Here is a 24,580-nt window from a genome sequence, read left to right as displayed (position 1 = left end):
AAGTATTGGTTATGCCCAAAGGGCAAAAGACCAAAGTATTTTTTTTTTTAAGATGGTTTTGTTTGTTTGTTTGTTATTGTTTGCTTAATAAGAAAACATTTATTGAGACACAAAAACAAGGGAAAGGCTTATAAGTTATAACCATCTCTAGCCTTCTTTGATAGGCCAAGACTAAGAATGGTAGAGATGAAAACAAGACCCTGCCACGCACAAAGAGAAACTCACCAGCCAATATTGTGAGCCAAAGAGTTCTGTTGTATTTTTTATAATATAAAACTTACAAAAAAACAAAATTAGTATAAAAAATGAAACGATATCATACAAAAAATAAGGATACTGAATGCTCCAAAGACGGGTTTGCTGGGCCAAACCGCTATTTGGGCCCACAATTTATTTGTATGGTGGGTTTAGGTATCCTACCTTGGGTTATTCTAAGCTTAGGGACCCAATGGGGTCACTTTCCTCTCTTTCTCTACGTTTTCTTCTTCTCAGATCCTCTCTTTCTCTCTCCTTTCTTCCCCCAAAATTGCATCCCCTTACCATTCATTCATTTCTCCTATTTATAGCCCCTTGTTAATGGGGCAATCATCATTATCTTTTTCCCTAGTGCAAGAGAGGTCCAATGTCGATAAATTTAAGTGGATTTTTAAGTACGAGTGGCTTTGGGAATGGTTCTCACTATAGCAAATGTGTTCGGCAGTGGAGTTTCCTAGGGTTCTACCGAGCGCTCAAATGGCGATGTGACCGAGCATGTGTATAGAGCTCGGAAATGGTTTCCCGGGCAGCATGCGAGCGGGGCATCCACAGTCCGCTTTCCAAGTATCTGGACAACATCTAGTTTAGACTAGTAGTTATTGTGGGCTTGGGACCGAGCTTTTGTCAGTGAGGGGATTGGACCCCCGGCCCATATTATTAATTCATGGCACAAGGCCCAAATGAACTTGGACGTTAGGTGCTGTATAGATACCTAAGGAGACATGTGTTGGAAAAACACATGGAAAAAAATAGTTTTGTATCTCATACAAAAACACAGTGGAATATGAATAGATCTACTTCATTCATGTAAGATAACATGTAACATCTAAGTTTTGGAAATAAAGAATGAGATAGTGTACCTTGATGTGGTGAAATTCAAAACAAATGAAAATTGGACTTGAGATGCCTTTCAATCTTCACTCCAATTCCACAATATGCCCAAGATATGTGATCTCTCAATCAGTTCTATATGTGATCTTTTAAGAGAATAATCAAGTGTCTCCTTATAGAAGAACTTTTATTCTTTCTTCTTTTCTATCACACAACTTTTTCTGCACTTAGCAATTACATTTATTTAATAACTCTTATTAAATAAATAACTAATTATCTAATTGGGTTAGCCTTTTGAACCAACCCAATTGGGCTTTAGTGTGTGTGTGTGTGGCTTAGAGTGGGATCAAAAGGGACAAATTAAATAAATAACTAATTATCTAATTGGGTTAGCCTTTTGAACCAGCCCAATTGGGTTTTAGTGTGTATGTGTGTGGCTTGGAGTGGGATCAAAAGGGACAAATAAAGCTCTAGCTTCGATAAGTTTTGGACTTATCTATCAACTCTTGACAAGCCCAAAATTATTATTAATTATATTTAATACTACTATATAAATATAATTACACTCTAGGCCTTATTAATAAATTATATCATATGACTTTATTAAACATTCAACCCCTTTATGAAAATATTCGTAATAATACAAACTCATAATGTGTAACTGTCACTTTGTAAATCATTACCTCTTAATCCTTGAGTACCCGGTTTAATTCTTTTATTTATTCATATATATTTTATGAAATCGATTTCATAAAATATAAACTTTAGTAACTCTTTACTAAAGTAGTTATGCCTAACACTTTGAATAACCAAACCCATTAAACTTATCTCAAAGGAATATTTTATATCTCTATAAAGAAACTATGAATTTCATCTTGAGAATATGTGTTCCTTCAACATTACGTGTGATTGCCTAACATACTAAGGTTTTGACTGTTTGTCTAAATCTCACTCCTGATATATTAAAGCAACTCACATTTCAAAATCAGGTTCACTATTCCCTCAGGATTGAGAGTTTATGTAAATAAGAAGTCGTGAGATTTATTATTCGTTTGACAGTTGTTGATAGAGTAATAAATTTCACAGCAGTCCAGTTCAATATATTTTATACACTTAAAAAATATTAACATATTAACTAGAAGTCTCCACTTTCATGATCAAGACAAATCATCTTAATTGATATATTAAAGTCTTCGCAGATGAAATGCTAAATTTCATCACCGACTACAAACTAAGATTTTGAGTTTATAAAGAACTTGTGATTTATATCTTTTGTGACTAAATCACATAAATCACATATTATGCATCTCAAGAACTATATAATAATGTCGAAACATTCATGCTACCATTATTTTAGATAATAATAAAACAAGTTTATTACATAGAACATAATGTCATATATTGCATACAATAGGATTTTAGGGCACTAATCCTAACAATCTCCTACTTGCCCTTAAAGACTATTGCGCACTAATCTAACTCCCATTCTCTCCAGGTGTGACTCAAAAGTCTTCTGGGGCAAAGTTTTGGTAAATCGATCTGCTAGATTATTTGCACTATCAATCTTTGCTACTATCACATTTTCTTGAGTCACAATGTCTCGAATGATATGATACTTTCTTTCTATGTGCTTTCCTTTCTTGTGATTCCTTGGATCTTTAGATTGTGCAACTGCTCCATTATTGTCACAGAACAAAGTGATTGGAACATGCTCCATTCTCATAACACCAAGATCAGAAAGGAATTTCTTGAACCAAACAACTTCTTTTGCTGCTTCACAAGCAGCAACATATTCAGCGTCCATGATAGAGTCGGCAATACATGATTGCTTAACACTCCTCCAACTTATGGCTCCATCTCCTAAGGTGAACACACAACCTGAAGTGGACTTTTTGAAATCAAGATCTGATTGAAAATCAGAATTTGTGTAACCAATAGGTATCAAATCCTCACATCGATAAACTAGCATATAGTCTCTCGTTCTCCTTAGATACTTGAGAATATGCTTTACAGCCTCCCAATGTTTTGGTCCTGGATTTGATTGATATCGGCTGACTATGCCAACTGAATAACAGATATCTGGCCTAATACATAGCATGACATATATGAGACTTCCTACTGCTGAAGCATAAGGAACTTGTCTCATTGTCTTTTCCTCTTCAAGAGTCTTAGGTCTTTCATCATCAGACAGAGAAACTCCATGTTTGAAAGGAAGCAATCTTTTTTTGGAGTTTTGCATGCTAAACCTTTTTAGAATCTTATCTATATATCCAGCTTGTGACAAGCCTAACATTCTATTCTTTCGATCTCGCCAAAGCTTGATCCTTAGAATATAGTTAGCTTCTCCCAAGTCCTTTATGTCAAACTAGCTTAACAACCAAATCTTTACTGATGACATTACCCTTACATCATTTCCAATGAGTAGAATATCATCAACATAAAGTACTAGGAACATTACTACTTTATTTTGATGTCTTTTGTACACACATGGTTCATCTAGATTTTGTTCAAAACCAAATGACTTGATTGCTTGATCAAATCTGATGTTCCATGATCTAGATGCTTGCTTAAGTCCACAAATGGACATTTTTCAACTTGTATACCATATGCTCTTCGTTCTTTGCTATGAAACCTTCTGGTTGCATCATATAGATTTCTTCATCAAGATTACCATTTAGAAATGCAGTCTTGACATCCATCTGCCAAATCTCATAATCACAATGAGCAACAATTGATAAAAAAATTCTAATAGATTTGAGCATGGCTACTGGCGAAAAAGTTTCCTCATAGTCAATACCTTCTTTTTGTGTATACCTTTTCACCACTAATCTTGCCTTAAAGGTTTCAACATTTCCATCTATCCCTCTCTTCCTCTTGTAAATTCATTTGCAACTAACAGGTTTAATGCCATTAGGCACCTTTACAAGATCCCAAGTTTGATTGGAATACATAGAATCCAATTCGAATTTCATAGCTTTGACCTAATGATGTGCATCTATATCTTTCATTGTCTTTTCATAAGTGTAAAGATAAGATTCAACCTCTTCTAAGATGGTTTCATAAGTTTTTCTTAGACCTATAAATCTTACAGGTGGTCTAATAATCTTCCCATTACAACGAGGCTCTTGTGTACTAGTCATCTCATGAGTAATATCTTGTGGTGTATCCGATACAACCACATCATTCCTAGTTTTATCCATTGATTGTTCAATTACAAGTTCATTCATTTCAGCTAAAACAACTCTACTTTTAGGAGTATAATCATTCATATAGTCATTTTCTAAAAATTTGGCATTTGTACTGATAAACACTTTATTATCATTATGATTATAGAATAAACCTCCAACAGTTCCTTTTGGATACCCTACAAAGAAAACCACTTCTGTTTTAGATTGTAACTTGTCAGACTTTCCCTTCAATACATGTGCTAGACAATCCCAAATATAAAGATGTCTCATACTAGGCTTATGCTCAATCCACAACTCTACAGGTGTTTTAGGAACAGACTTCGAAGGTATTAAATTCAAAAGATACATTGCAGTATTTAAGGCATATCCCCAAAAAGAAATCAGTAGAGTCAAATAACTCAACATGGATCTAACCATATATAAAAGAGTCTTATTCCTTCTTTTTGCTACACCATTTTGTTGTGGTGTTTCAAGTGCAGTCAATTCAGATATAATCCCATTTTCAGTTAAGTAATTCTTGAAATCCCCAAGAAGGTGTTCGCCACCACAATCAAATCGAATGGCCTTTATGCATTTACCTAATTGATTCTCAACTTTAGCCCTAAACTCTTTGAACTTTTCAAAAGTTTCGGAATTCCGTTTCATTAGGTACACATAACCAAATCTAGAGTAATCATCAGTGAAAGTAATAAAATACTCATAGCCTTCTCTTGCTTGGATAGACATTGGACCACATACATCTGAATGTACTAGTTCTAGCAAATCCTTGGCTCTATATCCTTTTGCATTAAAAGGACTTTTAGTCATTTTACCTTCCAAGTAGGATTCGTAGACTGGGAATTCATTAAAATCTAATGGTTTTAAAAGCTCATCTTTCACTAGTCTTTGGATCCTATTTGAATTAATATGACCCAAACGCAAATGCCAAAGATATGCATCACTAGTAGAAGGAAAATTTATCTTTAATGATCTTACATGTGAATTATTATCTAATTCAGAATTATATAATTCATGCTTATCAAGATTTATAATATAAAGACCATCAACAATATTACCAGAACAGATAAACACTTTATCCTTCTTTATTACAACATTATCTTTTAAGATAACATAATATCCATGTCTACCTAAATAAGTTGCAGAAATTAAATTCCTACGAACATTAGGTACATATAAGCAGACTTCCAATATTAAAACCCTAGAATCAAAGCATAAATTAAACACTCCAATAGCTACAACTGGAATTTTGCTCCCATCAGCCAAAGTAAGATACAGTCCCCTTTCATTCAGCTTTTTGGTTTATTGGAACCCTCGCAAAGTATTGCAGATATGATTAGTACAACTTGAATCCACACACTAGGAATCTGTGGGATTGTGTACTAAACAAATCTCAAGAAGGAATGATCTCATCACACCTTTATTCTTGTCAGCTATGAATTTTGGATAGTTCCTCTTCCAATGACCTTTCTCACCACAATGAAAACATTTTCTTTGGTGTAGTCCTTTTTCCTTTTCTTTTCCTTATTGTCAACACCTAAGGCAAACTATTTACCATCTTGTTTGGTGAAGTCCTTCTTCTTCTTACCACCCTTGCCTTTTGACTTAGGCTTAGAAGAAAAAACTTCAGCCATATTAGCATCAATACAAGCTGTACCAAGGATGCCTTCCGCTACCACTAATTTATTCATTAATTCAGACAAGGTATAAATCTTTTTGTTCATATTATAATTAAGTCTGAATTCTTTGAATGATTTTAGCAAGGATTGGAGTATCATATCCATTTGGGATTCTCCATCAATGTCGGCACCTAAAACCTCCAGTGTATTCAAATAAGAGATCATTTTAAGACAATGATTTCTTATTGAAGTTTCTTGAGCCATTTTGGTATTTAGGATAAGTCTCATGATATATTGCCTAGCCGAATGGCCTTGCTCACCAAATATCTCCTTCAAACTTAACATAATGTCTGAAACTAGTTCCATATCCTACATTTGAAATAGATGCTAGGATATAGCACTTAGCCATCTCATTAGATTTCTTCCAACGATCATATTGTTGTTTTTCCTCGGAAGGAGCATTTAATGAAGGAAAGTTTGGACATGGTTGATTAAGCACAAATTTGTGCTCTTTTGCAGTAAGAATAATGTCTAAGTTTCTTTTCTAGTCAACATAGTTGGATCCAGTCAGTTTGTTTTGATTAAGAATAGTAACAAGTGGGCTAAAGGATGCCATGATTAAATTTGAAAACTATAAACATGAATATAATAAATAAACTGGACATTATCAATTTAGTATATAAACATATCGTATGGAACCTTAATAAAACTATAATATAAAATATGTAACGACAACCTAATCCCATATTTAATATTCCTCAGCATAGAGTGAACATTAAATACTATGATTGATTGAAAATATCTTTCATTATCAGTGCTATCTTGATAACTCTTACCAAACACTAATAATATGCCGTTATTCATTTAGCCTCTAAATAATAATAGTATGAACTCAGCATAGAGGATACTATAATATTTAGTCTAGTGTACACCATTACCTAGAGTCATGTGTAACCACATATTATCTACCAACAAAAGTTTGGTCTAGTAGTACTATGATACAAAACACCCTACGCATGGAACACAAGGCTCGAGGTCAAGATGAGGTGTTTGCTCACACCACTATAAACCTGGAAGTTCAATCTTGTAGTACCATGAAATAAACACCCTCCGCATGGAATGCAAAGCTCGAGGCCAAGACAAGGTGCCTACTTCACACTACTATGAACTGATAATGGAGGCTGTGAGAGTCAACCCTTGAATCTCTCTCCCACTAGAAATTTTAAAAGAAAGGTTTTTATTTGGAAAACATGTGTAATCTTATCACACACAGCTTTGCACTTTATCTATGTTTTAACACTTAGTGAAATTTCAAAAAACAGTTCATTTGATCGGTCGAAGGTATTTCTCAATTGATCGAAATATTCAATAAATCCATTTCAAAGTTTATGGATGACTCAATCGACTCTTGATTTTCATTCGATCGATCGAAAGGCAAATCCGATTGATTGAAAGGAATTCTCGATCGATCGAAAAACTGAAGAAATTCATTATTAAGTTTCTGGATGACTCGATTGATTCTTGATTCTTGTTCGATCGACCGAAAGACAAATCCGGTCGATTGAAATGAATTCTTAATCAGTAGAAACTCATGAAACTGAATATTTTTAGATTTTTTGGTAACATTTTTTTGACATTTCACTTGAACAAAACATAATTTCTTGATCATATTAGAATGAGATTGAGATCAAAACTGAATTTCATTAATGCTATAGTCTTAAAGTTCAATATGGCATGGTTGAAAAATCAAACTTAAACAACATCATAACATCAATATCAGTTTTATCAAACCATAGTTCTAAAACTAAAAAAAAAAAAAAAATGCAAAAAAATCTATTGCAGAATTTTCAAAAACATGAAACCAGTTTTCTTTGATTCTAAAACTCACTCAACACGTTATGCAAACATGAGATTGAAGGCTGCTCTGATACCAATTGTTGGAAAAACACATGGAAAAAAAGCGTTTTTGTATCTCATACAAAAACACGCAGCGGAATATGAACAGATCTACTTCATTCATGTGAGATAGCATGTAACATCTGAGTTTTGGAAATAAAGAATGAGAGAGGGTACCTTAATGCAGTGAAATTCAAAACAAATGAAAATTGGGCTTGAGATGCCTTTTAATCTTCACTCCAATTCCACAATGTGTCCAAGATGTGTGGTCTTTCAATCAGTTCTATATGCGATCTTTCAAGAGAATAATCAAGTGTCTCCTTATAGAAGAGCTCTTATTCTTTCTCCTTTTCAATTACACGACTTTTTCTGTAATTGGCAGTTATATTTATTTAATAACTTTTATTAAATAAATAATTGATTATCTAATTGGGTTAGCCTTTTGGGCCAACACAATTGGGCTTTAGTGTGTGTGTGTGGCTTGGAGTGGGACCAAAAGGGACAAATAAAGTTATAGCTCCAATGAGCTTTGGACTTATCTGTCAACTCTTGACAAGCCCAAAGTTACCATTAATTACATTTAATACCACTATATAAATATAATTGCATTCTAGGCCTTATTAATAAATTATATCCCGTGACTTTATTAAACATTCAACCCCTTCATGAAAATATTCGTAATAATACAAAATCATAATGTGTAACTGTCACTTTGTAAATCACTACCTCTTGATCCTTGAGTACCCGGTTTAATTCTTTAAGTTATTTATATATATATTTTATGAAATTTAATTTCATAAAATATAAAACTTTAGTAACTCTTTACTAAAGTGGTTAGGTCTAACACTTTGAATAACCAAACCCATTAAACTTATTTCAAGAGAATATTTTATATCTCTATAAAGAGGCTATGAATTTCATCTTGAGAATATGTGTTCTTTCAACATTACATGTGGTTGCCCAACATACTAAGGTTTTGATCGTTTGTCTAGATCTTACTTCTGATATATTAAAGCAACTCACATTTCATGATCAGGTTCACTATTCCCTCAGGATTGAAAGTCTATGTAAATAAGAAGTCGTGAGATTTATTATTCGTTTGACAGTTGTTGATAGAATAATAAATTACATAGCGGTCCAATTCAAAATGTTTTATACACTTAAAAAATAAAAAACATATCAACTAGAAATTTCCACTTCCATGATCAAGATAAATCATCTTAATTGATATGTTATAGTTTTCGCAGATGAAATGCCCAATTTCATCATTGACTACGAACTAAGATTTTGAGTTTACAAATAACTTGTGATTTATAGTTTCCGTGACTAAATCACATAAATCACATACTATGCATTTCAAAGACTATATGATAATATCCAAACATTCATGTTATCATTATTTTAGATAATAATAAAACAAGTTTATTATATAGAACATAATGTCATACATGATGTCATACATGGCATATAATAGGATTTTAGGGCATTAATCCTAACAACTTACTATTTGGACACTAATGAGGACGTGACCAATTTCACGTCTCCTTCAAAGATTACTCAAGGGAATCCCACCATACCAACATTTTTCACATAAAAAAAAAGCCTTGTCATTTTCTCCCATGCTTGGATTGGATTACCTTGGTCTGTGACCTGTCCAAGCATGAGAGACTTTACCATCCTCTCTTATGCAAACTACACATTTTTATCTATCACGCTCTCTATTTAATAAGTCATTTTGAATTCATAGGCATAAACATTTACTGTTGACAAATTAGAAGAAAGTTAGAAATGAAAAAAAAAAAAATCTTGCTTCATCATTGCCAGCATAATATACCTCAACTTTCAAACTTAACAAAATTTTCAAATATTTATAATTGTAACTATGGTTGTTTTTAAAACCCAAAAAGTTATTAGTCTACCTATTTGCTTATAGAATAGTTGTACTTATACTTACTCTTGTAGTTTATACTGCAACGAAATGGGCACTTTTATCCTTAATCATTGACAAAACTATCAAAATGGAAGATGATTATATAATGGGCCCTTTGATTTTTGTATATTGAAAGGGAAATTGCTATAAAAATTATTACCGAATTGATCACATATGATTGTTGAGATTTGAAAAACGTCAAATTTCATATTGACAAATCATAACTCGTTGAGTTGAAACGTATTAAGAACAATTATTTTGTATGTATTTTTGAATATAAAATAAATGCTGGTTTATTATTTCTTTATTTATATATCAATTTAGTTTTAAATTTTAGAACATATCATTTTTGAATGGTTAAAATTCTTTAGATCACGACTTACCCTCAATGACAAAATCCTCATCTGTCCCGGATGACTACCTATCTTACTCCCTACATTGCGTACCTTTTTTCCACTCAAAAAAGAGAATGGGTGTGATGAGAGACCCAGGATTCAATTCTACCCGGCCTTATTTTTATCTCTATTTAGGAGGTTAATTTATGTTCCCTCAAGGCAGAGATGTCTTACACTTAGCTTAATGTTCTTATTCAGAAACATATTTTTTAAAGGTACCAAACACATTTTAGATGAGAAATATTACATTTACAATATTTTGATTATAATTATATAACAAACTCTAGATGGTGGTAGGTATGATTTTTTGGTATAGACAGTGATCGAATTCCAAATTTCTTATTTGATAATAAGAAAATTTATCAATCGAGTTAATTATAACCCATTGCTATCTAACATTTGTTGTGAAATTGGTGTTTCTCCTTTTTAGACTAGTAACTTCTCATTTTATTATGTGGCAGATTGTGATAAAAATTGTGTTATTTACGTGGTTCAATATTACTCTAAGAATAAATATTACCACTGCACACCCTTGGTACGACGATCAGAATTAAGGTTCAAGTTTTTAAAAAAGAGTTTCACACACACACATATATATATATATATATATATACACTTAAATTATATTAAACTACAATTTATATCCCGTAAATAATGAAAAAAAAAAAAAAAAAAAAAAAAACGTCGCTCATCAGCACATGCAACGTGGCATATGGCAATTCGAACCGCCCTAAACAAGTCCCCCCGTACACAACCCGCCAATCTAAACACAAAATCATCCAAACGGCGCTAGTCTGAAAAGCTGTAAACCACTAAACCGTCAGTCCTCTGAAACGGCGCCGTAGATAACCATGCACGCGCTTTTAGCACAAATGGAAAAGAAACCCAAAAAAAAAAAAAAAACTAAATATCAAAAGCAAAGCGAAACCATCTTGCTACACTCGCTAGCCTAAAAAAAAAAGTCAACAAAAAACCATGTCCGGAAATTTAAGCTGCGTGATCGTGGCCGTCGATGGAAGCGAGGAGAGCATGAACGCTTTAAGATGGGCCCTCGATAACCTCCAGCTCCGATCCCCTACGGACGATTCCACCACCGCCGGCTCCTTCGTTGTCCTCCACGTTCAATCTCCGCCGTCCATCGCCGCTGGCCTCAATCCTGGTTCAATCCCCTTCGGTGGCCCCAGTTAAGTATAGCATTAACACGGCGCCGTTTTATTATTAATCACTGAAATGATTAATTACCAACGAAATGTTAATTTCTTAATTACATACATAATTAGGCGATTTGGAAGTGCCTGCGTTCACTGCTGCTATTGAAGCTCACCAGAGACGAATCACTGAGGCGATTCTGGACCACGCTTTGCGAATTTGCTCCCAAAAAAATGTAAGTATAAATTGGTAATCTAAGTTTTGCAAAATTCGCGTTGTAATTATATGTTCTTGAATTTTGGATGTTATGTGTAGTTTAAGGAACAAATAGGGATTTGAATCTAGTACCTAATTCCACGATAAGAGACTTAATCAGTTGAGTTAACTGGAACAAATCGTGTGTACTAATGAGTGCATTTTTCTGTTTCCATTTTGGTGGCTGAAGAACTCATTAGGTCATATTAATATAGTTGTGTACACGTTAGCATTTTGACTTGTGGATAGGACTAGAGGGTATTGGATGGTTATTTTGAGAAATAGTAGTATTTTAAAGTGGAGAGAATCTGAATTCGGGGAGTATATGCTTTCTCTAAGATCCTATTGTCATATAGTTTGCTTCACCTAATTTGTAATTGGAAAATTTTTTGTTCTTTTACGCGCAGATAAATGTCAAAACACATGTAGTTGTTGGTGATCCAAAAGAGAAGATCTGTGAAGTTGTTGAGAATTTGCCGGCGGATTTACTTGTGATGGGGTCCCGTGCTCTTGGCCCTATTAAAAGGTAAATTTCTGTGTTATTTAATAGTCTGTTGTCTCGGACTAATGGTAAGTTAGTCATCGTTTCTTGGAAGTTAGTAGTTTTTTCTCGTAAATTTAGACCAAACTGCTGGCGGTACCTAATTGATTCTTAGCCTTGAACTTAGTTCACATTGAATGTCTGGACCATTATCTAGAAAGCTTACAAGTCATAAAGTGATTATTATTCTGGTCCATTGACTCTCACGATTGTTATCGATTGTCATGTTACAAATGCTTGTTTAGTGCCGTATCTTACAAGTTAAGGTTTTTTTTTTTTTTTTTTTTTTTTTTTGGGATGAAAATCTTACAAATTAAGATTAGACATAACAATCCTGTCTTTTAGCAAGTGTATGAGGCCACTTTGGAGGGTACTAATTGGTTTGTAGTGCTATTTTCATATGCATTACATCATTGTATAGACTTATTGTTTATTGGAACTCAAAAAAGAAAAAGAAAAAAGGATTTTAAACATGTGATGCGTATTTATTTCACCTACTGATTTTTGGGATTCACCTGGGATCCACCTTTCTATCATTTGCCTTCTCACTGTGCAGTGTTCTTGCAACTTAAAAAGTGTACGTGCCAGTAGTTCTCTGTTTTGTTCTTCACTTTTGCCCCCTTTTTAGTGCAATGCCATGCAATCAATATTAGCGAATACCATGTGGGATCAATCTAATGAGTTAGGTCTAGTGAAGATGGTATGATTTTGGAGGCAAAGTGGCTTGAGGAGTAGACAGAACTCCTTGGCAGGGCTGGTGCCTGCACAAGAGAGCAACAAATTGGATTGCCTTAATGAGTGTAACCATAGCCATCCATTTTGAGATTAGCTGAGTTATACATCTTGTATACTTCCAATGTACCTAATGTATTTATTTATTTTTTTTCCCTATAAAACTTTATTACCTATAAGAAAAAAAAAAAAATTCTGAACATGTTGGAGCCAAGAATATTCTTGAAGTGGAAAGGATGGACTGTTTCATTTAGTTGGATGGAAGTGGAAGGAGAGACTGAGCATGGAAGGTGTTCCTATCCTTCCCTTCCTACCTGTAGGGGTGGTATATTGTGCAACAGATATATGCAACATCGATGTCACATGCATGAAGGGTTGAAGTATGTGGGTCTCACATACATGTAAGAGGAGCATTGTATATACATGTTGCACATACTTTTTGCTACTAGGAAGCGGGATGGAAAGAAAGGATTGTGAGAGACGTGTTTTTGCATATTTTATTCTATTTGGGGCCACCACTTGTTTTCCTTTCTCTCTTCAATGGTTCAGCTGAATGCATGCATAGAGAGATAGTTCCTCCTGTCTACTTCCTCCTTTCATACCATTCAAACTAGGTTAGATTGCATAGATGGTGAAGGGAAAGGAAATGGAAGGGACAAAGAGAGAAGGAAAGGAAGGCAAGGAGGAATAGTTTCCCTCCAAGTGTTTGGTTGCCTGCGGTAGAAAATGATGAAAAAAAAGATATTGTCCAAATAATTATTGTAAATTTAATGTCTTGTTTACAAGTCTTTAGCCTCCTTATTGGGAGGAAACAATAATGGTGGGCCTAAAGGGAGAGCCGAGGGATCCCTCCCTTTTCCTTGCCTAGCTTCCTCTTCCACCAACTTTAAGTGAATCAATTTCTCTGTAATTGGCTAATAGCCGAACATTCCACAATGGATCTTGATACAAACATAAGGCCTATGGGGAAGGTACCGCGTTGCAATCTCTGAAGTAGCCATATGTCTGCCTTGATATTAGTTGCATACATTGTTTTTCTGTACATTTTCTCTCCTCATTATTTATCTGCATATGAAACAATATGACAAATTTTGTCTTGTATTATGGGTTTGAGGGATTTGATAAGATGAAGAAGATGGTGTACATCCTAATGTGTATGCTAAAATTGGTGAAACTCAATGTATGTTCACAGGATGTTCTTGGGAAGTGTAAGCAACTATTGCACCTGCCATGCACAATGCCCAATTATCATAATCAAGGGCAAGGAGACTGCCTGACTAGCTAAGCTAGGTATGAATCTCAGTACTATGCTGTGAGAAGTTCCAGAAAATTTTATTGTTTTTAGTTTTGGTCTAGATTGTCTAGGACCTATTTGTCAATTATTTTTAGTCCTGACAATGTTTTCCTCTATGTATCTTGTCTTACCCATGTCTATGTTGCTCATGATCCTTTATTTCAATATAAGTCTTACTGTTGAAGCATTTTGCATATGGGGCACATGGCTGCGTTCTTGAGGTCTTCTATGCTGCTTTGAGATTTAACAAATGTCTTGGTGAACCTCCATTTCTGGCCATAATTTTCTGTAAACCAAGTTCATAAATGCTGTACTCATGTTCTCATTTTGTTTGGGAAAGCATGCTTAGTTTGTGTTTCTATATAGCTGGATCTATTTAGGATATTTTTGAATATTTTATTGTTTGCTAGCTCAACGATTAAAAATGAACTTTGTTTATGCTACTGTAGCATTGTGGCTTCCCTACCTAAAATGAATAGTTGCAAGTTGCAACTGATATATTTGATCAAAGAGATGAATTGAATTGGTTCAGATTTGTGCATGATGAATAAAAAATTTTCCCCCCAAAAATTTTCAATTGTTGTTGCTATTATTTTCAGCAATTAATTCCTGGTCCATTTGTTTCAGCTTTGTTTATCAAGATGTTCTGACTGTTGAATTCATTTCAGCTGCACAGAACACATTGCAATGTTATTTCGCAATGGGTTGTGCACTGAATCTTGTTTACTAAATAACAATTTCCCATTTCTTATTTTTATTATATTCTACATATTTTTTTAATGCTTTATTTATAGCCGTGTCTACCTTACATAGTCCTTGGTTCCTTATGGACCTACACACATGTAGGTTCATTTAGTGAGCCAGTGGATTCCTCCTGTAGGCAGTTCTCCTAGGTCTGACACATGGTCAGCGCCTACTTAGTAAGAACAGTTCTCTCTTTATAGAAGACCTTTAGTTATGATGATGATACACATTTTTTGCAGTCATCTTTTGAATTAACCAATTAGCTGCTGCAGATTGACTAGATAAAGTATCTGCTAAATGTGACATTTTTTCTAAAGGGTAGAAGCAAGCAAATCAGACCTACATCAATGCATTGCGTTATTTGTGCAAGCGCACACACAAGTGCAGGCATATATATTAAAGTAAATAAATTCTATTTGAAAAGAAAAAGGAAGATTACCTATGAGAGGTGATTCTTTCTATCTTTTTCTAAAGAAGACAATCACGAAAAAAAGAGTATAAAATTAACAAATGACATCGAGGGGATGCTACCCAAGAACATCCAACATAAAAGGACCTCAAAAGGAGCTCTTTGATTACAAAATAGCTCAACACCATCAAAAGTTGTCCTATTTCTTTCACGCCTAAGGGTTGACATAACACATAAAGCAATAATTTGCTAAATTTAGCAAACCCTATGCTGATGGAATTGTCATTGCCAACATTCCAGGAGCTTAATCATAGATATTGGCACCACCCAAACTGTCCCAAACAAAGCAAAAAACAAAGGACTAGATATCTATTGCGACTGAACAATGAAGCAAAAGCTGGTCAATCCTGCTTCTCTTACACATGCAAAAACACCAATCAATTATCAATAAATGCCTCTTACAAAGTTCAATTGTTAATATCTCCCCAACATTGCTTTTCTTGCCAAAAAAGGCAGCCTTTCATGGGACCCTAGCACCCTGTATGCTTTTCCATGGAAAAGAATGGTTTGTTGTGCCCCCTATGGGCGTTATAATATGAATGAACCTCAAATACCCCATTCTTTGTTGGTCTCCAAAACCTTGATCTCAACCATGGAAGTATGGAAGGTTTCTGTAGAGCTGCTAAAAAAAATAATTAAAAAAATAAAAATTCCATCGACTACAGTCTCAATCCTGGAAAGGCTGAATGAATTGAGGGTTCTAGTGTCTGACCCGACATTCAGATGGATTGGCTTAATAAGAGGCCACAGTAGGATCCTTTTTGTGTTGTAATTTGAAATATATAGGTTGTGTTGCTCTTACTTTCAAACTTGGGGCTTTTTGATGGGATATGGCAAGGGACATGAAAGGAGACATGCAATTTTTAGAATTTATGGAGTGATAATATGGCTTAAATTTAATTGGAGACTCAATGAGAAGCATAATGTTTGATAAAAATGAGAGGAGTGAAGAACAGCCCTTTTTATGCGCTGGCTACTTTATATTTCTAATGCTGACTTGGCATCCCTAATTTTGAAACTAAGTTGGTTGTATCTATTTTTTGTTGAACTCATTCAATAGAATTGGATCTGTGCTGCAGCTTAGGTTTTTAATACCCGTTCTCATCTTGTGTTGATGCTGATGGAGATCCAAGAACCAAGATAATGTTGTACTTATGCAGTGCATTTGAGTTCCTAGTTGTTGCAGTTGGGGATGCTAATGCTGTACAATCACTCTTCACATCCTTTGCAAGCTGGTTTGGTGAAGAAAGTTGCATATATGGCATCATCGTATATTTTGTGCAGCTATTGTTGTTGTTGTTGTAAAATTGTAAATCTTTGTGTATCAACATGTAACTTTAATTTTATTCATATGCTACATTGGGTGGGTGTTTTATTGATATTTGTTCTAAATAAATTGATTTTCTTTTACCCTTAGTTTCTCTTTTGACAACAGCTTGTGTTTATTTTTAGTTTTGCTTTCTGAAACAAATGTCTGTTGGCAATTACAGATATGGTCATAGCTCATTGTAACACTACCCTTTTACAGTGGCTTGAAGACTTTGTCTGCTTACGTTCATCTTTTATGCTTTTCACATCTGAGTGAAGCTGTGTTGACTTCGTCTGGTGCTATTTTTTCTGGTTTTGTCTTGACCTGCCTTGGTTCAAGTGAAATTCTGCTCTATTAATTAGATGGACAAGGCATTCTCAATTTCTCATACATAATATATGTTAGAAATTAATTTTTTTATATATATAGAAATTGTTGGTACTTGATGTGGTGAAAGCACAATGCAGGTTCTGGCAGCTGCATTGGTGGGGGTGTGATGCTTAGGATAATGCTAAAGCAATACCCTTATACTCGAAGTATCTTGAGGAGATTTTTAATGTGTTAAGAATTAATATCACAGATCAATGGTTGTGTGGTACCAATATGTTCTTAGTTCTTAGATCCTCTGGTCCATTGTTGGGTGGATTAGATGGGTGTGGCAATATTTTGCTCCACCAGGCTTGTCGACAATTTGCAATTCCAATATCATATGACTGAACAGTGAAACCTCGTGAGTGTGGTGGGGACTGTCATTTAAATCATTGAGGAGTTGAGTTGGTGAGTTTCCAGTTTTTATTCATTAGTATCTCTGTTTGCAATGTTGTCTTTTCACCACAAGTAGAAGTGATTTTCCTTGGATTAATTGCTATGTGCCCTTTTTGGGTAAATAGGACTTCTGCACCAGTTCTCTTTAATATGGAAAGCAAAGTTTTTGGGTGTTTTTGAAAGATGAAATAATGTCTTGTAATAGCATAACATGATGCAGAAGAGGAATATTTTGTATCCTTTAGGCTTTAGGGTTGTTATTTGTCAATGTAGGAGTGCTTTTGGTTATAGGATTCTACCATCGGATGCTCTTAGAGCACTATTTTAGAAAAAAAAAATTATTATTTTATGAAAAAAATGAAAAAAAAGTAACTAATACATATATGGGTCTGGTTAATGTGTGCCCTTAGGGCACATATTAAACCATCCATTTTTAGAAACATTTTCTCGGAAATTGAAAAAGCTGTCCATACTTTTCAATTCTCAAGAAAATATTTCCAAAAATGATTAATTATTGTGTGGCCTTAGGGCATACATTAGTAAAATCTTATATATATATATATATATATATATTTTTTTTTTTTTTTACGACATTTTCAATTTTCCATAAAAAGTTTTTTAAAAGTGGTTGATTAATGGATGCTCTAAAGATACCCATTAACCGGCCGTAATATGTTACCCCTTTTTTTTTTTTTTTTTTTTTTCTTCAGTAATGTAAAACTAAAATATATCAGCTGCTTCATCCAAGAAAACTCAAAATATCAGCTTAGCAAAATGCAAATAGACCACATGATTTAGGTGCATTATCAGAGGCTAGAATCTTTCTTCCGAGGGGCAGTCAGTACAATTTGTGTACTTATTTCAGTGAAATGTTCAGTTTAGAGAGCTATAAACAACTAAGCTAATGTACAACTTATTCCATATCAGGTTCAGATCTGGATGTATCATACATCTTGATAACACCAAGGACAACTGGAAATGCAGATTTTACAGAAGCTGGGGCCATGGCTAGAAGGGAAATCTTTGTGAGTCCGTGACCGACCGTGTCTTGTACTCGATCCAAGTAAAGGACAAAAATTTAGTGCTGTCATTTTTCTGTAAAGAAAACTAAAGTAGTCACGAGCGGCTTGAGACCAAAACAATGAAACTCATTCGTCTTCCTCATGTCATGTTTATGATAGTATCCTTCAATTATCTAATAATTTCACTAATGACACTGTCCCTAATGCTAGCTTGTTGACTTTGTTTTCTTAAGCACTTTGAATAGTTGAATCAATCACAAGACAGTTTTAACTTATAGAGGTAATTCAAAATAGTTTTTGTAGTTAGGAGACTGGAGAAAAGGAATCACAAATTTACTATAATGTAGGACTTGCAAGGAACAAACAATCTACTTTTTAGGTCGAGTATCAAACAATGGGTTGGCCATTTGTCCTTCAAGGGTTATTTAGTAATCAGTAGAAATATTATAGAGTGACAATTCTAGTTAGGAAGAGAATACTTTTCAGTCTATATAATAGGTTTTTGTTGGTGAAATTTGGTAAACAATTTCCTATAGAAGTGGAGAAGTTCACGATTCGATTGGGAGGACATGAGTTTACGATATTTTTGAGAATATTAATGAATAACGTTGTCTTTTAGTGTTGAACGTAAAATTGACGGTTGTTACAAAATAATAAATACAGATGTAATAGGCCAAAACTTCCCTAAAATGTTTTCTTTTCTTTAATGTAAGTGATTGACCTAAATCGAACAATTTTTTTCAATTCAGAGTTCAAACACACCATAGATGGCTAGTGGCCTTGTGCTTGTTAGTTCAGTCACCCGATAATTTTGTTTAGTTAGAATCAATTCTTAGCAAAATCTAGCATAAAAGATTGTGAATCGAGACGTAGAAAACTTAACCCTCAAATTTTTGTAGTCAAAATAACTTTTTTTTTTTTTATTCTCTTTATAAGTAGAAGTCTTTGTATCTAACTTATGAAAAAAAGGCCAAAACTTTGAAAATGAGAAAATGCTAAACAATACCCCCAATTTGCTTACTTTATAATTTCGAGCTTAGTAGGAAGCGGATCTCTAAGTGGCACTTTCGTGATTCACGCAGATCAGAAGGGCCAAACATGTCTTAGGATAGATGTTCTACAAGATAACCACTTTCTTTGGACAATTATATCTATAGCCACGCTGTTTAGAACCCACAAAAAAAATTATTTATTTTGTTCTAGGCTTTTTAGCTCCTCGTTTATTAAATACCAATAGAGCTTCCAGCTTTGTCTTTTAGCCACAGTTCCACTCCAACTTGTGCCTTCTTTATTATGAACCGCAACACATAGCTATTACTTTGCGGCCTATTCTTAGAGCCTAGCTAAATGTTGCATGATTAGACCTCATGATGTTCCATAATTCTCCTACCTGAAACTAACCAATTCATAATCTCACACCAATAATTACAAGGTTATTTACGTAGTTTCAACCCCTTAACTTCTTGTATATATAGTCCTATGCTATCCCATTCCCCATGCACACAACACAATCACATTAAGATCTTTCTATTACTATCTCTCTTAGTCCAAATACCAAGCCATGGACTTGAGAACTTCCATGTTGGTGTTGTTCTTTGCTCTTCTTATCTCTACCACAAAAGCTCTAGATCCCTGTGATTCACAATCCAATGGCAATGACCTCTCGGTCATTCCCATCTATAGCAAATGCTCACCTTTCAAACCACCAAAGATTGAGTCATGGGTCAACACAATCATGGACATGGCTTCGACCAATGACCCAGAAAGGGTCATGTATTTGTCAAGCTTAGTAGCCAAAAAAAAGACCAGCTCAGTCCCAATAGGCTCAGGTCAGAGACTCTTTAACATTAACAACTATGTGGTTCGAGCCAAACTAGGCTCACCTGGCCAACTCATGTACATGGTTTTAGACACAAGCAATGACGCAGCTTGGGTCCCATGTTCCGGGTGCGCCGGATGTTCCAACACCATGTTCACACCCAATACTTCCTCTAGCTACACACCGTTGGATTGCTCTAAGCCCCAATGCTCTCATCTACGTGGAGTTTCCACATCATGTGTAAGCGGTGGGCCCACTGATCAATGTCTGTTTAATCAAACCTACGGTGGAGATTCATCTTTCTCAGCTACACTTGTACAAGACTCATTAACGTTAGCCAATGATGTTGTTCCAAATTACGCTTTTGGTTGCATCAATGCTGTCTCTGGCGGGTCAATTCCGACCCAAGGGTTATTGGGTCTGGGTCGTGGGCCCTTGTCTTTGTTATCACAATCCGGGTCACTCTACTCGGGTTTGTTCTCATATTGCCTACCCAGTTTCAAATCCTACTACTTTTCCGGGTCACTCAAACTGGGTCCATTGGGTCAACCCAGTAAAATCCGGACCACCCCACTTTTAAACAACCCGCACCGCCCGTCTTTGTACTTTGTGAACCTCACAGGAGTGAGCATTGGCAGAGTTTTGGTCCCCATAGCCCCAGAGTTTCTAGCATTCAATCCCAACACTGGATCCGGAACCGTAATAGATTCGGGTACGGTTGTGACCCGCTTCGTCCAACCCGCTTACGAGGCAATTAGAGACCAGTTTAGAAAACAAGTGAAGGGTCCATTTTCGAACCTGGGTGTGTTTGATACGTGCTTTGCTTCAACAAGTGAAGCTGAGGCACCAATAGTGACTTTTCATTTCACGGGCTTGGACTTGAAATTGCCAACGGAGAACAGCTTGATTCATAGTAGTTCTGGGAATTTGGCTTGTTTGGCTATGGCTGCGGCACCCAATAATGTGAACTCGGTGTTGAATGTTATAGCCAATTATCAGCAACAGAACCTTCGGATTTTGTTTGATGTTGCGAATTCTCGTGTGGGAATTGCACGTGAGCTTTGTAACTAGTAGCTTTTAGGCTTAGCTCAAGTTGGGCATAAAAGCTGGTTTGCTTTGCTTTGCTTTGCTTAGATTGTGCCTTTTTTTTTATTTTATTTATTTGTATTTCATGTCACATAGATTGTGGCTTAATGCTAAATAGTTTGTAAAGTAAATAATGAGGATAATGAGGATGTGTGATGGTCGTATTTTATGGCTATGCTTTATTACAATTTACAACAAATGAACAAATTGGAGTATTTGGTTTGCATTGTTTTGTTTTTTGTTTTTCCTCTTTTAAAGATAGATACTAGGCATAGGGAATTAGGTTTAGAATTTGAACTACAAGTATAAAGTACAAAGGGTGTTGTTACAAATTTACAACTAATTTTGTGGGAAATAATGGCTAAATGCCCTTTATTTTTAAAGTATATAGTAAAATACTCATTTTTTCAAAGCATTTAGTAAAATGTAAAATTTTGGAACTCAATTTTTTTGCATAAAATTCGATATCTTCAAAATTAAGTTTTATGTATATTTTTAAGTAAAACTCGACATTAACAATGTTAAGTAAAACAAAACATGTTAACTTATTTACTTAAATCAGTTTTTGTCTCACATTCTAACAAACTAACAGTAAATAAGTTTAGCTAAAACTACCAAACGCACAAAAATTTAAATCCTACATAAGTGCTTGAACAAATTCAAATTAAATCCACACAATACAATATAACTAAGTATTATTTTAGAGTAGTTAGAACTTATAAGATTATTATACATTTGAGTATCAAATATAAGAAAGTTTGAAACTTCCTTGCATTTCTCAAAACAATGACCAAGAAATATGGAAATAATAAAGAATTCACCAAATTTTCTGACAACAAATGGAACATCTCTCCAACTCTTACTTAGAACATTCCTCTCCACAGTCTCAACATCTCTTCATCAATTTTTTTTTTTTTTTTTTTTTTGAGAAACCTCTTCATCAATAATATTCACGATCATCAACACATTCATAGAATGATAGAACCAAAAGTACTCCAACGCAAACCAACAAACTCCAAACACACAAACACAAAACATAAAAAACAAAATCAAAGGGAGAGACCCTTTTGCTTAATATGGTCTTCTCTCTCAACCATCTCTCTCTTTTTCTCAAAGAAAACATTGTTAATAATTCTGTCAACCCCACCACTGGTGCACTGCAACACCTTCATCTCTCAACCTTCCATACAGTGCTAAGCACTCCCAATAAGCCCTCTTGCTCTTGCTAATTCCTTTTTTCCCACCATGTCCTTGTGGCTTGCACTCCAAGAAAAGCTCATCCACCAACCTTATAGCCTTGCTCTTCACCATTTCTTCCACTACTTCAGCCTCTGCTTTCATGACCACGTACTCTTCACCCTTCACATTCTTTCTCAACCAATCTGACATCCCAATTTGCAAAACCTCTTTGCCTGAAGATTCCTCTGTCATGGTCTTGATCTTGTACATCTCGAACTCTTTGTTCCTCCTTGGATAATGCTTCGCAAACCAACTTGTTCCGCTGCCACCTTCTTTCTCTGGCAACCCAACATCTATAAACACGTGTCGAGGATAGCTCTCGAGCGAGTCACCCATTAAATCAGGAAGGTACTTTGTTTTTTTCAAGTACCTGCTCGATCTCTTTGAAGATGCACGTGGTGGCTCGAGGAGAACATCTTCGAGATTCTTAAGTGCTGCTTTTTTTGCTTCCGAGGCATACCCAAATAGCTTTCTTTGTGTAGCTGAGTTAAGATCGACAAGACTTGTTTTCCTCATGGCCATGATGGTCGAGTCGAACTGCCTAAGGTAAACGATTTTGTAATTTGAGGGCTTATGGAATGCAACGGAGGGGTTTTCTCTGAGTTCAACTGTGACAATGCCACCAATCTTGAGAGTCCTGTCAATGAATTCTGAAGCAGCAGGATAGTTTGATAGCAAAACAAAATCGAAACTTTCACTTGGGATCGAGTTTTGTTGACCTAAGTCATTGAATAAGATGAAGTCCATTTCATTGTCGTTTAGAATTCGAGACCTTTGAATGGTTTCCTCATTGCCATCGGTTATGAAAACAGCTTTCTTATCTCCCACTTTCATAAGGCCTTCATTTGTCAAATCACGAAATATCAATGGCAACAGTTCAAGATTGATCATATCATCAGAAGCATCAAATTCTGGTGAAGAGGACAATGAGGGTCCTCTAATAATCGCCCCTATCTTAGGGAACGAAACAATAAGCAATGCCAAAATCATAGCACGAGCAAGAAGACTCAAAATTTTGGAGTTTGGGACTCTAATGATCAAATATTGAGCGTCAGGGTAAACTCCAAGGCTACCCCCAATAGGCAAATGCTTGTATTTCTTAGAGTGTTTGGTGTGGACAACTTGAGCTACATCCATGGTCATATTCACAAATTCTTGAATGACGGAATGCCCGTTTAGTACAACTTATTTTTCAGCTTTTTCAAAATGGAATTGTCGAAAAAAACTGAGAAAACAGTGAACTAAATTAGGATTTTGTTGTATATATATCGAGTTTTATGGCAAAATGAGCAATGTATTCAGAGATGGGGGACAGAATCAAAGACGGGAAAGAGAGCTACGACGAAAAAAAGAGAGAAAAGAATGGGAGCTATGCAGAGAGGAGAGGAAGCGAGAGAGTCAAACAGAACTTAGCGAGTGCAAAACCTAGCAGCGGTGTGATTTCCACCCACGAGGGCCACACGGGTGCTTTGCACATTAAACCACAATAACATCAACTGTCTCATCCGCTGTACCTCCATTTCTTGATTTTGTGTCCCAGATCGATGATGATGATCTCCAATGTTGACACTATTTAGCGATACATTTTGAGATCAATTAAGCTAAGCTAGCGTGAGAAATAACTAAATTTCATACACACATACATCACCAATCAAAGGAACATGGAGGAATACAGTAGAGAGAGAGGTTTTGATTTGGTTTTCTTTTCTTTTTTTGGGTAGTTCTTTTAAGGTTGTAGAGGGAAACTAAAAAAAAAAAAATGGTGAAATGGGGTTGTTGGGGAATAAGATCATTGAGGAGACAATTGAATATTATTTATGAGAGAGAGTGCTAGATTGGAGGAGAGATTCTAAAGAGAATGAGTAGATTTGATTTGTCAAAACCATTGGTACCACGAGAAAAAAGTTTGGCCTTCCATTAATTGCTAGATGTTTGCTATTATTAATTTTGCTCTCTAATAGTATCTTTTTTCATGCATGGAGTGGAATTCTGTGATCCTATGAAAGCGCTTAGCGTTTGTTGTAAGTTGTAACTTAAGCGAGTTT

At 35.1% G+C, this 24,580-nt stretch overlaps 3 protein-coding genes across 4 annotated transcripts; 2 read left to right on the top strand and 1 right to left on the bottom strand.

Annotated features, from left to right (window-relative positions):
- The first annotated feature begins 10,880 nt into the window (after positions 1–10,880).
- On the top strand, positions 10,881–16,727 carry LOC115962232 (universal stress protein PHOS34). Of its 2 annotated transcripts, none has more exons than XM_031081133.1 (5): positions 10,881–11,294; positions 11,392–11,495; positions 11,923–12,041; positions 13,981–14,078; positions 16,356–16,727. In XM_031081133.1, exons 1-4 carry the CDS (start codon positions 11,087–11,089, stop codon positions 14,063–14,065), a joined length of 516 nt encoding a protein of 171 aa, XP_030936993.1. In that variant the 5' UTR covers positions 10,881–11,086; the 3' UTR covers positions 14,066–14,078; positions 16,356–16,727. The 2 variants fall into 2 exon arrangements, with proteins under 2 accessions (XP_030936993.1, XP_030936992.1); XM_031081132.1 differs by having other exon boundaries at positions 10,885–11,294; positions 16,375–16,727.
- Positions 16,728–19,751: 3,024 nt separating this feature from the next.
- Positions 19,752–21,484, top strand: LOC115958994 (aspartyl protease AED3). Its single transcript, XM_031077275.1, has one exon. It carries the CDS (start codon positions 19,953–19,955, stop codon positions 21,279–21,281), a length of 1,329 nt encoding a protein of 442 aa, XP_030933135.1. The 5' UTR covers positions 19,752–19,952; the 3' UTR covers positions 21,282–21,484.
- Positions 21,485–22,433: 949 nt separating this feature from the next.
- Positions 22,434–23,672, bottom strand: LOC115961320. The gene has a single exon (XM_031080318.1). The coding sequence runs from the start codon at positions 23,670–23,672 to the stop codon at positions 22,434–22,436; it is 1,239 nt and encodes a 412-aa protein (XP_030936178.1).
- Positions 23,673–24,580: the final 908 nt, after the last annotated feature.

The sequence above is a fragment of the Quercus lobata genome, chromosome 9, assembly GCF_001633185.2.
Source record: "Quercus lobata isolate SW786 chromosome 9, ValleyOak3.0 Primary Assembly, whole genome shotgun sequence".
NCBI lineage: Eukaryota > Viridiplantae > Streptophyta > Magnoliopsida > Fagales > Fagaceae > Quercus > Quercus lobata.
This window is presented reverse-complemented; position numbering and strand designations above follow the sequence as displayed.

Coding starts and splice junctions, on each gene's coding strand:
- LOC115962232 (XM_031081133.1), top strand. CDS start 11,087: ATGTCCGGAAATTTAAGCTGCGTGATCGTGGCCGTCGATGGAAGCGAG. Junction 11,295..11,391: donor AATCCCCTTCGGTGGCCCCA/GTTAAGTATAGC, acceptor ATACATAATTAG/GCGATTTGGAAGTGCCTGCG. Junction 11,496..11,922: donor GAATTTGCTCCCAAAAAAAT/GTAAGTATAAAT, acceptor TTTTACGCGCAG/ATAAATGTCAAAACACATGT.
- LOC115958994 (XM_031077275.1), top strand. CDS start 19,953: ATGGACTTGAGAACTTCCATGTTGGTGTTGTTCTTTGCTCTTCTTATC.
- LOC115961320 (XM_031080318.1), bottom strand. CDS start 23,672: ATGGATGTAGCTCAAGTTGTCCACACCAAACACTCTAAGAAATACAAG.